The sequence below is a fragment of the Protopterus annectens genome, chromosome 9.part0 (assembly GCF_019279795.1).
Source record: "Protopterus annectens isolate FY-2018-M chromosome 9.part0, PAN1.0, whole genome shotgun sequence".
Lineage (NCBI taxonomy): Eukaryota > Metazoa > Chordata > Ceratodontiformes > Protopteridae > Protopterus > Protopterus annectens.
Genome location: NC_056743.1, coordinates 611,602,724 through 611,617,510, shown reverse-complemented (window position 1 = coordinate 611,617,510; position 14,787 = coordinate 611,602,724). Strand labels below are relative to the sequence as shown.

The window sequence follows — 14,787 nt, the reverse complement described above, 5'->3', positions numbered from 1 at the left end:
GACCCGGTAAGTGTGCGACAGTGATGGAGGTAGGAGTGGTCAGGTAAGTGAGTTAGGGTTAGGGTGCAGGTAGGTGAAGTGTGCGTTAGTGTCGGAGCTTGGGCTAGGGGTGGGTAAGTGAGTTAGGGTTAGGGTGCAGGTAGGTGAAGTGTGCGTTAGTGTTGGAGCTTGGGCTAGGGGTGGGTAAGTGAGTTAGGGTTAGGGTGCAGGTAGGTGAAGTGTGCATTAGTGTCGGAGTTTGGGCTAGGGGTGGGTAAGTGAGTTAGGGTTAGGGTGCAGGTAGGTGAAGTGTGCGATAGTGTCGGACCTTAGGGTTAGGGTTTGGGTCAGGGCTAGTGTGTATGCTATGTAGTGTAGTGTGTTGTTTACGTTCCGTGTGTCGGTGTTATGGTGTTCGGTGTTTCGTGTTGTCGGGTTTGTGTGTTGTTGGTTTTCTGGCGTCGGTGATTTCTGTGTCGGGGAATCGTCGGTTCGGTCTTTAGAAGTAGACCCATATATATATATATATATATATATATATATATATATATATATATATATATATATATATATATATATATGTATATATATACATATACAAACATATATATATATATATATATATATATATATATATATATATATATATACACACACACACACACACACACACACACACACACACACACACACACACACACACACACACACACACACACACACACACACACACACACACACACACACACACACACGCACATACACAAGCACACACACACAAATGCATATATAATAATATAATCAGTTTACTAAGTACTTATCTCTCATCCCATCATTTGAAGTGTCAATCTGTGCAGATGTAACCCATACATTCAATTCCCATTCTGATGTGAGTATATTATGATGCCATCTGTTAAGCAAGAAACACTATTTACACTCATTTGCATAACTATTTCTACTATATACTTGCATATGTATATAAGATGATTTCAATACGATCACATATCTGAAGTGTGTTACCTCTGGGTCTATATTATAATGTCGAATGTTTACTTACCTGAATACCTAAACGTTGACCCATCTTCATCGAACCGCATATACACCGAATGCCCTAAACCGCAAAATTCAAAAAGTCGAACTGTCATACTTGTCCCACCCCGCTGCCCGCTACATACTACCTACACAAACAAAATAAATAAACCACATACATACACTAACCAAAACCCTACTTCTAACCCTAAACTAAACCCTACTTCTAACCCTACACTAAATCTTACATATATCACCATGTATGCACTTAACTTAACTCGCACTCTAACCTTAAGGTCCGTAACTATCGCACACTTACCTTAAAAAGCTATACCCAAACAAACTAAATAATCCACACACATACACTTAACAAAACCCTACACTAAATCTAACATACATTACCATCTATGCACTTTCCTTAACCCGCACCCTAACCCTAAGGTCCGTAACTATTGCACACTTACCTTATGGAGCTATACCGCAGAAGGCCAACCATGACGATTCGATGTTTCCACTTTCGCACTTCTGGATGATCGATGTTTCCACAATTCAATGAAGACGGGTCCACATTTAGGCGTTCGGGTAAGTAAACATTTGTCTTTTTAATATAGCCCCATTACCTCCACCTGTATTAGAAATTTCACATATTACTGTTTTGTCATATGTTTTATAGTTATTACGACACTTTTACATATGTGTGTGTGTGTTTGCATAAATCCCTGTAGTCTGATCCTCTGTATTGGCAGTTACCTGTAATACTACTCAAAACCTACACAGAATGGCATATGCCATGTCTGTAATGGTATCTATGCCTGTAGATTTTCAACACTCCTGCGTTTCTGTGTAGTACAGACATTCAACATGCTGATATTGCTACACATCCACATGTAACAATAGGTGTCATCCTGATCTCTCATGTGTTTTATTACATTGTATATCACTGTGTAATGTGGTTTAATATTTTAATAGGCACACCATCATCATCATTCATCATTAATTGAACATCATTCATGTTAGTCTACCTACATTATCAAGATACGCCCTCACATTAACATGTAATGAGAAAGACTTTCTACCTTTTCTTCTGCATTTTAAATAATCATTACAGGCCAGTAATCTGACCTTTACACTTGTGTACTATAGCCTTACAGGACAGTAATTTTAGTAGATTTACAAACATCATGTTTAGGAAATGTTAATACTGTCAGTTGTGCATATCATATGTTTCTTCACATATCAACTAATTATATTCATTTCAAGGTATGGTTGTCATTGTTTATTGATGTTTTCATGCCTTCCTACATGTAACTAGGGATCTATATCACTTTGTCGAATCACAAATCAGTGAATGTCTATTCGTTTAACACCTATTCATTGAAGCTACTAATCACTGAACTGAGTTTTAAGCAAAAATTTTCCTAGGCAAACCAATGGCAGTCCACCCTAGCATCCGTGAACAAAACAATAAAACTTAACACCTACCCAGGTGTGGGAGCTAACCCCCCTCACCCTAACCAAATATATCAATTCTGAGATCACACTACAGTGGGGAAAAGATCAAATTCAAGATGGTGGTCAACCATGATTTTTATATTGCTGATAAAATGTAGAAAATGTACATCATAATTCATTTTATTGTCCTTGAAGAAAATGTCTTCCCTTAACCTCAAGAGACAGTAGCTGTAGCCTGGCAATAACTTTGGTTCAATGTCCCTCACAAGATGACAGAAGAAACACACCTACTCTTCAAAGGACCTTTCTTACTTGCACTTGTATCTGTGATCCCATCCTTTCAGTTACTACTTAAAAGTTCCATAAAACAGGTGTAGATGGGGACATAAACTGGAGTGAAATTTAAGCTCATACTCAGTTCTTACTTGCCCACCCCAATCCACTTTAACTTGTATAGCATTACTGTTACTTTATTAATCCAATCTTCACTAATGAACAGGAGCAAAATACATTTAATGTCTTAAACCAATGTAACTTCTCTCACAGCTGGAAAGTGCATCTGATTCTTTTCTAGCAAAACAGTTATCTGAGTAGGAGGTACAGATCATCTTGATGACTACTTCACATTCAGCAGTAAATGTAGCAAAACACAGTTATCTGAGTTGGAGCTACAGATCACCATGATGACTACTTCACATTCAGCAGTAAATGTAACAAAACACAGTTATCTGAGTTGGAGGTACAGATCATCATGATGACTACTTCACATTCAGCAGTAAATGCAGCAAAACACAGTTATCTGAGTTGGAGCTGCAGATCACCACGATGACGACTTCACATTCAACAGTAAATGATTCCAATGTTTGTGGAAGGTCAGAGCTGCAACAACAACAAAACAAGTTCTGCAAAAAGTAATAATCCAGCCCTCATACCCTGATATTCTGATCATTAAAATCAATAACAGAAGTGAGATGAGATATGCCCTTGTCAGAGTACAATTACAATCATGAATGTATTCATCTTAAAGCCATAAATTCAGATGTAACCCTTTGTTCTCAAATATATGGATGGACTGGCATACAAAAGTCACTTTGAGAGCCTGTACTGCTGTAACACCTCCTGCAAGAAATTCATAAGTGCATAGTCATATGTCTTATCCTGGTCCACAAAGTATACAACAGCACTGACAGACCTCAAAGATTGGTCCGATATCTGTACAACGGCAAAGAGATTATTTACTTTTCCAGATCTAGGATGACCTTCACATAACTCCATGTGAAACAGAATACTGACTCCTTTAAAACGCTTAGACATAGGTTTTCCATTGAGGCAAAGCAGTATGATCCCCTAATAACTGAAACAAAACCTCATGTCATCTTTTTCAAAACGAGGACTATCACTTCAGTTTCCCAGCCTGGCGATGCTGTACTTTTCCGACACAATACCGAAAAGGCAAAATAACCATGATATTCAAACCATGAATAGTACATCTTCATAATATCCCTGATATCACCCACGCCTATACACTTGTCATAATAAAACATTGTAATTACTTCAGTAACCTCATCAGAAAAAATGTATTTGGTTCTGTCAGTTCCTTCTGATATTGCAGATGCACTCATTGTACCTCATGACAATATTCCCAGTCAAGGTCAGCATTTCTTCACTGTTACTAAGAATAGATTGGATAATATCTCTCTTTCCTTCCCTGAGACACAAAATGTTTTGACAGAACTTTCTTGAGGCTATCCAAATTTAGTTTACTATAGCCTTGCCAAACTCATTCAACACTTGGGCATTCATTTTTGCAACTGTAACAGTTTTTGCCCTCTTGACTCATAAGCATATAACCATCAAATTATTCTGGGACTCCACTGCTAACATTGCGTAAAGGCCTCATTCTTTAACTTGACAGCTTTTTTATCACTTTTGTCCACCTACGCATCTTATGGTAACCTACATGAGGAACATCTATGAAATTTGCCCACTACTCTTTACCACTGCCTAAGCTCCTAAGCAAATGAACTGCCTATTTAGATATCACATCTTGGGTCATCCCAGGTATATGAAAGAAGATCTTTTGGAGGTGGACGTTGCTTTCATCTCAGAATAAAACATCAACTAGCCATTCCTAGGACATTATTACTACACACTGCACTTTTTGAGATCTATCCAATGTGTGCATTGGCCATCTGATCTATCACCAAGTGATGATCAGTTTCTGGCTCATCATATCTTCTAAGTCATGTTTCCAGAACATATAGCCTCCGACTTTATGACTGGACTACAAACTCCATCACTGTTGGGGGATGGGGTTGACATAATGGTTAAGGTGTTTACCTCATAGACACAAAGTACAGGATTTCATTTTCAATTCCTGAAGGAAAATCGGCTTGGCTTAAAATGACCCACAAGGGCAGCTATTCTACTACTTCTCATGAACCTATGAGCTGTTGAAGAACCGAAGGTGTACTCATACTATCTTTCTTTTTAAACATGAATTTTATTATGAATAATCAATTAGTAGCAGTGAACTAATTTACTAATTATTTCAGATAAACTGAGACATTCCGACAAATTATACTCTTCCATTTACCTGCACCATTTCACTTGTAAGGGCTGAAGGTTTCTAGAAGGATTGCAAATGGTCAGGTGATACAATACCAAGTACTATAACCACATTATCTAGAAAAAAAAAAACAAGTAAAATAGCTGTTCAGTGTATACAGACAAGAAAACAGACAGTTTTTCTTAATGTGTCATGCAGTTACATCGACACAATTCTCCCATCTAATTCTACTAAATTTAGTTGTACAGCAGGGGGTTATGTGTTTTACCTAGGCCATCAAGTATTCTCTGGTATGCCAACTTCACAGTAAAGGGTACACTACTGCTTATATTAAATGTAATGGAGACTGTACCACATGAGGCTGAGCTGTGTGGTATTTCTGAAATCCTTCAGACTAAGCACCTTCTAGCAAACAGCAGAAGCAACAGCTAAAGTTTAGGTAGCATCTTCACTGTAATAGCAGTAATCAGAGTCACAGGGCAGTCCTATTTTTCATATTGGTACTCATATTTGTAGCAGCAAAGGCTCATATTTGTCACATACATGTAATCACAATGCTAAAAAAAAATCTGTATTTTTCATTTATTTACCCTCTGTTTCATTTCTGTACTTGAAAAGATCATGCTATGTTCTGTATACTGAATATGATATAATCCACATAAGAGTGTACATTTGTGTTCTTTACCATTTTGCTTTCTTTGATAACATGTTTACAGGTTTATTTACAGCTGTCTATGATTGTACCATTTGCAAGCTAAGTGACCAAGAAAATGCTTACTAATATTTATTTTTCTTTCAGACACCATTATAGAGTTATACCTAATAAAGGAGAAAAAGACGTTTATGGAAGCCGTGTTCTACTGTAGAATGCACTACACTGACATTGTCAGTATACACAGTGTCGATGTACAGGAGCAAGTTGTATATGTTGCCAGTAATGCCAGTGGGGACGGGGTATGGATTGGAATAAGAAAGCATCAGGTGTCTGGTCAGTGGATCTGGATGAATGAAGATCCAGTTTACTACACCAACTGGGATGCACAGTCAGCAGAAAGCACAGCCTCAGATGACTGTGTGGTGATGAGAAAGGACAAAAACTTTACTTGGAGGGACAGCTGCTGTTCATCTAGATATGAGTTCATCTGTTACAAGTAAATCATTAGTTCTATAGTGAATTACTTTTATCATACTTAGAAATTCACTGGTCTTCAAATAATAGCCCAGGCTCTCTTGGTCTGGTTTGGTGTTCGATTACATTTTCATAAACAAGGATCTATCCATGAAATAAAATATTACTAAGTAAATAGATATTACTTATAAGGTCAAATCTCAATCCAGTACACTGATTTATAATTAAGGAAATTACATAATTTATTATGCCTGTATCTGCCAAACAGCCAGTGCTTATAGGTAGTTGTCACTGCACAAGGGAAAAACTATACTGGCATATTAGCATAATTGGAACATTGTGAAATAAAATGTGTACTTTTGGTTAAACAGGTTTTTGTTGGAAAATATCTATGATGTACTTACTTCACTTGATATATATTTAGATAATTCACTTTGTCTCTCACATTACTTATGTTTTCTCTATTGTCCTAATTAGTTTACAGTTTAAGGATAGTTTTCAAAATGTGAAGAAGAGACAGGATGATGGGTTAAATTCTAAAGCTACACCATGAACAAGGTGCTCACTCAAAACTAAAATGGGTTCTAAGTTGGTGGCAATTCCAAAACCAGCATTGTAGATGTGAGCAACTAAGGAAGAGTGTAAATAACTATCTGTATCTCAAAAACCTCCAAGAAGTTCTACAAGAAATATATGAATTGTTGACCCTACTGTGGAACATATATAAACTCATGAATGATAGACACCATGGTAATGTTATGTAGAAAGGGTATATACCCAAGTACCATTTTAGGTGAGAAGCAACTATATGTCACACCCAGAGCATGCATATGATAGAAACAACAAATGGCACAAACCACAGATACCCTAGAGTAGAAAGTATAGAAGTTTAGAAAGATAAGTGCATTTGTCCAAATTTTAACAATGGACTTCATCAGATAAAATAAATACTCCCCTTACAACATTTTATATCCTATTAAACATTGCCATCAAGTGGGTGACTCACTAATCACGTTGAAAATGTTAAAATAGTCAAATAAACATTGCATCATAATAAAACACATAAAAACTTCACGCATCATTCTATAGACCAATTGTCAATAAAAAACATGCATAATTTGATTCAAAGTTAATTAGAGACTTGACTACTGACTGGTTCATTACAATCTTGAAACCAGATAAGGACTGGGGAGTGGTAGTGATGGACTGCCACTTATATTCTCAAATAATAATACTACAATATTTGCATGATGGACAATTTTTTTCAAGTGTCAGCAAAAATGAGTTTAATGTTGCTTTTCATCGGATTTATTACTGACTGGATGATTTTGTTATGAACAGGGATATAGACAGTTTCACTTCAGAATATCTTAAAGTGGACAAATCAATAATATCTGATACTTTTAGCATACCTGCGGCTCATAGTTCAAAGACTGAACTGTTAGCCAAATCCATCAACCATGCTTTGAAATCCTTTTTTGATGACAAAAAAATGTCCTTAAGACACTTTGCACTTTCTAGACAGTTTATGCCAAGTACCATTTAACAATGAAATATTTTTCATAGCTGTTGATATGAAGGATTTGTTAATGGTTATCCCATACCAGGAAGGATTGGAGTGGTTTGGGGAAGCCTTCTTTTGTGGCTCTAATTTAACAGGAAATACAAACAAAATTGTTGTGGAGGCTATGGAAATAGTTTTAACCAACAAGTTTGTGTATTTTGAAGTGGAATACTTCAAACATATCAAGGGTCACCACTGGAGCAACAGCAGCCCCTGTGCTTGCCAGTATAATATTGTGGTGGTGGAAGAGGAATTTTGTTTTCAATTCAATCTACAATGTTTTCATCAAGAGTTACTTATGTTTTTTGGATAACATATTTATTATATGGCTTTGCAGCAATTCAGCAATTGATGACGTTTGGAATATTTGAACAATACTACACCTTTCTTACAGTTTAAGGGTCAATATAATGAGCTAAGTGTTGACACTTTGGACACTAAAACTTCTGAAGATGTTGAATTGTAGGGTTTTATCCCCACAATCTTTAGAAAGGAGACCTATTCTAACAGTTTATTTCACTTTAGCAGTCACCATCCAGTTTGGCAGAAAAAAAAAACATGGTTAAGACACAATTTATTAGACTATCATGCTTAGTGCCAGAAGACTGCATATTTTTTTATAAAATTAAAACATTGATTACTATGTTCAGGGACAGGCAATATCCAGTGGATTTTACTGAGAAGTTGATGGACGGAGTGGTTAAGGAAAGAGAGGGTTGATACAAGTCTGTTTTAAAACATGGGTTTGGGTCTTTGGGGGGGAGGGGGGTTAGTCCAGGAAATAAGGATTCCCAAACTGTTACTATTGAAATGAGTATCCACAATTATTCCACAGCCTATGTTTGTACTTTCATTAGCAAAAGCAAGGATTTTAAAAACATTTTAACATGCAGTTGGGATAGATATATCAAACACAGGGGTTAGTGCACAAGTTGAGTAAGAGGCTCACCATAGTCTACAAATTTGTGGTTAATTTGAAGAACAAATTTGAAACTAAAACCCATAGCAAATGGGGTACAAATGGCTGTGAAGGGTAACCAAACCAAATGGTGTAGAACTCAAAAGCCAAAGAACCACAAATCAAGTTCCACTATGGCACCAAAAAGAATCTCTGATGCTGGATAAAGCTGATTAAGCATTTTCGTTCTTTAATATAATTAAAACAAAACTTCTTCAAAATCTAAACTGTCAAACAAGTAATTGGTTTAAAAGTCGTACTACACAGTGACATGACCAATAAAACTGCCAGTCATAAATACGTGTTCATAAAAACTACCAATCAGTCCCTGTTCATAAAAAAAAAAAAACAATTGCAAATAAGTATTCATAAAAAATACCATTTTTTGAATGTAAGAAATAAGTTAGAAAAATCTAATCATGTTAGCATTAAATCTTAAAATTAAAATGGTCACCAAAACCCAGACCTGTATAGAATACTTAAAGCTTCTGCGCAAGCAGGAAGCATTTAATGTTAGTGCTTTCTATTAAACCAGTACATTTGCCTGATTGTAACCTTGTTTGACAACATTATTAGCAGCATTCAAGCCATACTTTATAGTTCCCTATAAAATCTTCAATCTCAACTGTGTCAAGTACAAAAAAAGTGAACTTTTTGAATGAAGGGCATGCTATAGAGTGCTTTGCAAGTGCATTATTGAACTCTTTGATTTAATAGCAAAAGAGTGTTCATAAATGTGGTGACTAAATTTTCTAATAGTCTTTCCAACATAAAAGCATGGACAGTATTCACAAATAGGCAAACACACTAGTTCTCATGAATTACAATCATGTCTCTACTTCAAAAAAATTGAAATATTAAGTGCATTGATGTGTATGCTTGAACTATTGTTGATGAAGTGACATTGCTTACACATCCCACATTTAACTGTGCCAGGTGTACAATGACTCATATGTTTATTTGGGGAACCATTCTCAAGCAAAGATTTAATGTTGTGCACTCACTTGTAAGTGATGAGCGTCTGATTTCCCAGTATCTTGTTAAGGTCACCATTTCTCAGTATAATTTTCCACTTATCCTTCAGTACATCTATATACGTATATACATATATATATATATATATATATAATATTATATATGTACAGACACATGCACACGTGTTGCATAAGGAGACGTAATGATTTGCATTTCCACGCCTATTAAACAGACTATATTAAAGTGGTCTGCACATATCGTTGCTCTGTTGCTTTTTATGTTAAATGAATAGCAATGTATCTTTGCATGCCCTTTACTTAACATTTCCATTTTTTTGGCAAGATCAGGACACGGTGTGTAAAGGGATTTATTCATTTTTATTATGGTTGTACAATCTCAGAGTTAGAATATTTAAAGAAATGTGAGCTTCAGAGAGCAGGGCATGGCTCCTAACTGTTAAAACATTTTTCCATGCTTTATTTATCTATTTTAATTTGGTAACTACAGTAGGACAGTGATCTGTATCAAACATTTTCAGAATTAGACTGAGAGAGTGCAATTGGAAGAAGATAATAAAGTCAACATTTTCAAATGTATGCATGGATAGTGATTAATAGCAAAGAATCATTTACAGTGTGTGTTTGTGTGTGTGTGTGTGTGTGTGTGTGTGTGTGTGTGTGTGTGTGTGTGTGTGTGTGTGTGAGAGAGAATTAAAGCTGCATGCCAACTGAGTAACTTGTTCTGGATAAATAAGGAGCATACACAGTAAATATATAAACTTGTATAAACTATGCATGTGAAAAGATGTACGAGGAGATGGAATACAGGGGAAAAAGATTTTAAAATACAATGAACAAAAGGTGGGAAAAATGAGAAAGCAGTGAGTAGGAGGATTCACAAGTAGAATAACAGGTCATAATCTGCAGAAAATGAGAAACCCTAGGAAGGGGAACTGGTTTAAGTTGTGCTGTGTTGTGTATAACACTTAGAGGAGATTGCATGATTCAGATGTTTTTAAACTGGTTAAAGAAGGCTTGGTAGGAAGGCAGTGATAGTAACTTCAAGGGGATGGACTGCCATATAGGGAGGGATAGTGCTGTGAAACTAGTTAGTAATGTTATTATGAGAGGATGTCTAGGACTGTCAAGATGCTATGATCTGCCAAGAAATCATGCTGGTGTCATAAAAGGATACTGAAAATTTTGGGGCATATTCTGTCAGTTGGCTGAAGAATATTTTTTCAAAGATTTTGGAGTATGTAGCATTGAATTTGGCTTAAAGTCAATGTGGCTTTCAGCTTTGGGGTGCTTAGGTACGGCTTTTACTATTGTTTGTTTTCACAAATTAGGTATTGTGTAGGATTTTTGAGCTATTTGAAATTTTAATTGAATTTTAAGGGGAGCGAAGGAAAACGGTTTTCCATTTCTGATTGTTCTTCTGTGAGGTTTCTGGGGGATATAAATTTGTCCTATTTTTGTTTTTCTTTTTAGCCCCACTGCATGATTTCTGCTATTGCTCTGCTCAACAATTTGTTCCCCATCCACTGAAGTAAGAGTTGACTGTGAGTGGCTATCATTGCAGCAGCCATCAGAGGCGGTTCCGTTTTTTCTTCTGCATCCCTCTTCCAATTGCATATATCCAGTAACAAGGCTAGGGTTTGCCAGTAAAGGCACATCAGTAAAGGCATGTCACTTGCTCCCACAAATGACATAACTTGTCAGACAGTTCTTCCCCTTGATGCCAGCACCCCCTCGAGGTCTCTCATCATCAATGGAGATGACAAGAAACAGAAGTGGAGGGCTAGGGACTGTAGTTATCAGTGGGGACTAAATCTTAGGAATGTGCACCCCTGAGGAAATGCAAGTTAGCTCAGCTGCATCACTCTCACCACATCCCAGCACCAGCAAGTGCTTGAGCAGCTACCTGAACGCAGATCATCTGGGTCATTTATCTCCTCTATGTCAATAAATCTGGCCAAATGTTCCCTCATTTCAGGGGATGGACATTTTTTTTCCATTAGAGCCAGGCTTCAGCTCTCAATTTAATAAGGTTATAAGTTTACTTGTGAACCATTTATTATGCTTGTGTTTAAGTAAATAAACCAAACCATTTAATTAAATAGGTTACTCTGGAGGAAGATTTAACCTGCAGGCTGGAAACTGTAGTGTTAGGGATGCTGCTAGTTTGGTAGAGTCTATGTTGTGAAGGAAAGGTTGTTAATTAGTTTGTGATAATTCTTGTTTTAGGCTGTGATAGCCTTGTGGAGGAAGGTGGCAAGTTGTGGAGGGAGCTTCTTGTGTCCAGTTATTGAGTGAAGTGATTTTTTTTTGTTAAGTACATTGGGATCATTTAGATGCTTGCCTTGTCTAAACACAATACCAAAAAAAATTTTAAAAAAGTGTCTGTTTTTTTAACAGAGTAAGACTTTGCATAATTCATATTTGAGTAAGCATGTGACAACATCTTAACTTTATTATTCTCATCATATGGTCACTATAACTCTAACTATTAAAACAAATTGAAAAAAAAAACTTCCTCTTTCACCAAGCCATTACATTTTGGAGTAACAATAAGACAGTATATGATAATCCTACAAACATCTGTGAAAGATGTAGGGAGCAAATGAACATATGAAAACAAAACAACAAGCAAACTAGCTTGAGCCTGAAAATTTAACAAAGTAATGTTAAGAAAATGAATGGAAAATCTGAATATCTATCTATCTATCTATCTATCTATCTATCTATCTATCTATCTATCTACTGCCTATCAATCTCTATATGTATGATTTCCCCTGATCCATTCAAACTGTATTTGTTCAGTTGTCATTTATTCTAGCTGTGTTTGTTTCAGTTTGTTTTTGTCGGGAATTTGTTTTTACTGCTTATTGTAATGATGTGTAAAAGCTTGAAGTACGGGTATTCCAAGGTTGACGTGTAGCAGAAAGACAGTGGTCATTATTTAAATGGCTTAAAAGCAACTGCTATTTCTCTGAGATGGAGAGATGATAGATTGAGACTACTCATGTGTCCACAAAAGAACCTTAAACACAGTATGCAACACTGAAAAGTTCCAATACTAATGTATGATTTGTAACTAAAACAGCTAACACCAAAAACTCTTTTCAGAAAGAATTAAAGTATTTTTTTTTTTTTGGCTTAAGAAAAAAGTACAGTTATATAAGCAAACTTACCATTAACAGTTGATGTTTGAATGATCATTGCTGCTGTAGCCTTAGCTATATGGGTAATATTCCAGCTTTATGGGTTATATCCTGCCAAGGGTATCGCAGCCATTCAGCTTCCAAAGAGTCAGGGCACTTTCAATACTATCAAACTGTAAAGCAGCTTGAACTGAGCTGACTAAAATACAAGTTTGGAGCCATGTCCATCAGAGCTTTCCAGCCAACAGAAGAGAGGGAGTCTGAGCCATGAAAGGACAATGCTAGGAACAACAAAAATAAATATTCACACAGTGGCATCAAAAGCACACCCAAAAACAAGGGGGGTGGAGGGAGAGAGTGGCTACTGTAACAGTGATCATGCAAACATATACTACATAACTGCCCTTAGGTATGGGCCAACTAGGTGGCTGCCTAGGGTGCCATTCAAGCAGGGGTGGTTTTCCAGTGTTTTTTTTTTTTTTTATTTCTTGTAGTAAAGAAATGTTTTCTTTAAAATGTGTTCAATAAATACAGGAAAAAATGAAAGTAAGACAAACTGTGAGAAGAATGGTGAAAAAAAGTAATCTGGATGATGTAGGTAGACCGGAAGGGGAGAACCTAGTTGTATGGGGGCACTGTGGAGCCCTTTTGTCTAGGGCACCAGTTAACCAAATACCTGCCCAGATATACTGTTATAGTAAGTTTACTTATGCAACTGCACTATTTTCACCATATTAGTCACTGCTACAGCAGCTTTAGCTATATGTGTAGACTACATTAGCTAACTAAATTTGGGAGGTGAATGGAGAAGAGTCTGGGAAATCCTGCAGAGGTGACCTGGATTTAGAGAAGGATTCAAGTATATAGTACTTTGTAAAAGTATATACAGAGGATCAAGTAGCAGCTTCTAGAATACTACTAGAATGCACCCCTTTCAAAAAAGCCATAAATTAAGTCAAGGCTCTGGTAGAGGAGGCCTCTACCTTGACTGGAATAGTTTTGTTATGGTGAATATAGCAAAAGGTAATAGCCTTAGACAACCATTTAGAAATAGGCTATTTTGATACAGGTTGCCCTTTTTTCTTAACTTCAAAAGAAATGAATAATTGATCCTAAGATCTGAAAGATATAGTTCTGTCAAGATAATACCTGAGTTGTCTGTGGACTTCCAAGGTATAGAGTACGGAGTATCCTTTCTCCCTAATTTTTAGTTTCAGGAAGGAAAACAGGAAGATGGATAGTTTAGCTTAAAGTAAATTCAGTTACCACTTTAGGCATAAAAAAAGGATTAGTTCTCCATGAAACCCTGTCCCTATGGAAAATCAGATATGGTTGACTCACCATAAGAGCTTGCAAATCAGATGCACTTTTAACAGAGTTCAGTTCAATCAGTAAAACTGTTTTCCATGTTAAGAACCTCAAATCAGGCAGATTTGCTGGTACAAATGGAGCAGGTGTTAACTGGTCTAACACAAGATTAAGACTAAAGAAGGGGTGACTGGTTTCCTTGGAAACCTCTCATGAAAAACTCCTTTTAAAAAACATTTTGACACAAGCATGCATTGAAAGAGGAGGATCCACGGGGTGTTATGCTGAAATGGCTGATAAATTAACCTTGACTGACAGATGGGAAAGGCCATAGGATAGTAACTTACACAAATATTGTAGAATCAGAGAACAACTATTCCTAAATGGATGCTGATTATGATCTTAAGACCAACTCGAAAACCCTTCCATTTGTTAATATATGATTGTCTAGTAGGAGACTACCTTGTCTCCATTAGTACCAGCTGCATGTCCTCAGTAAACAGGTGCTTAAAAGGAATTAAGGCCCTATCATCCAGGCAGTCAATTGAAATTGATCGATGTCAAGGTGTAGCAAACGCCCCTGTTCTTGTGTAAGTATATCCAGTCTGTTTGGAAGCTTGTAGTAAATGTCCCTTGTCATTTCCAAAAGAAAGGAGAACCA

At 36.5% G+C, this 14,787-nt stretch overlaps 1 protein-coding gene across 1 annotated transcript in view; it reads left to right on the top strand.

The window, feature by feature from the left end:
- Positions 1–6,184, top strand: part of LOC122810548 (macrophage mannose receptor 1-like) — a 195,771-nt gene extending 189,587 nt beyond the window's left edge. Inside the window, exon 5 of the mRNA XM_044082130.1 lies at positions 5,829–6,184. Coding sequence (XP_043938065.1) covers positions 5,829–6,184 — 356 coding nt within the window. The remainder of the gene's footprint in view (positions 1–5,828) is intronic.
- Positions 6,185–14,787: the final 8,603 nt, after the last annotated feature.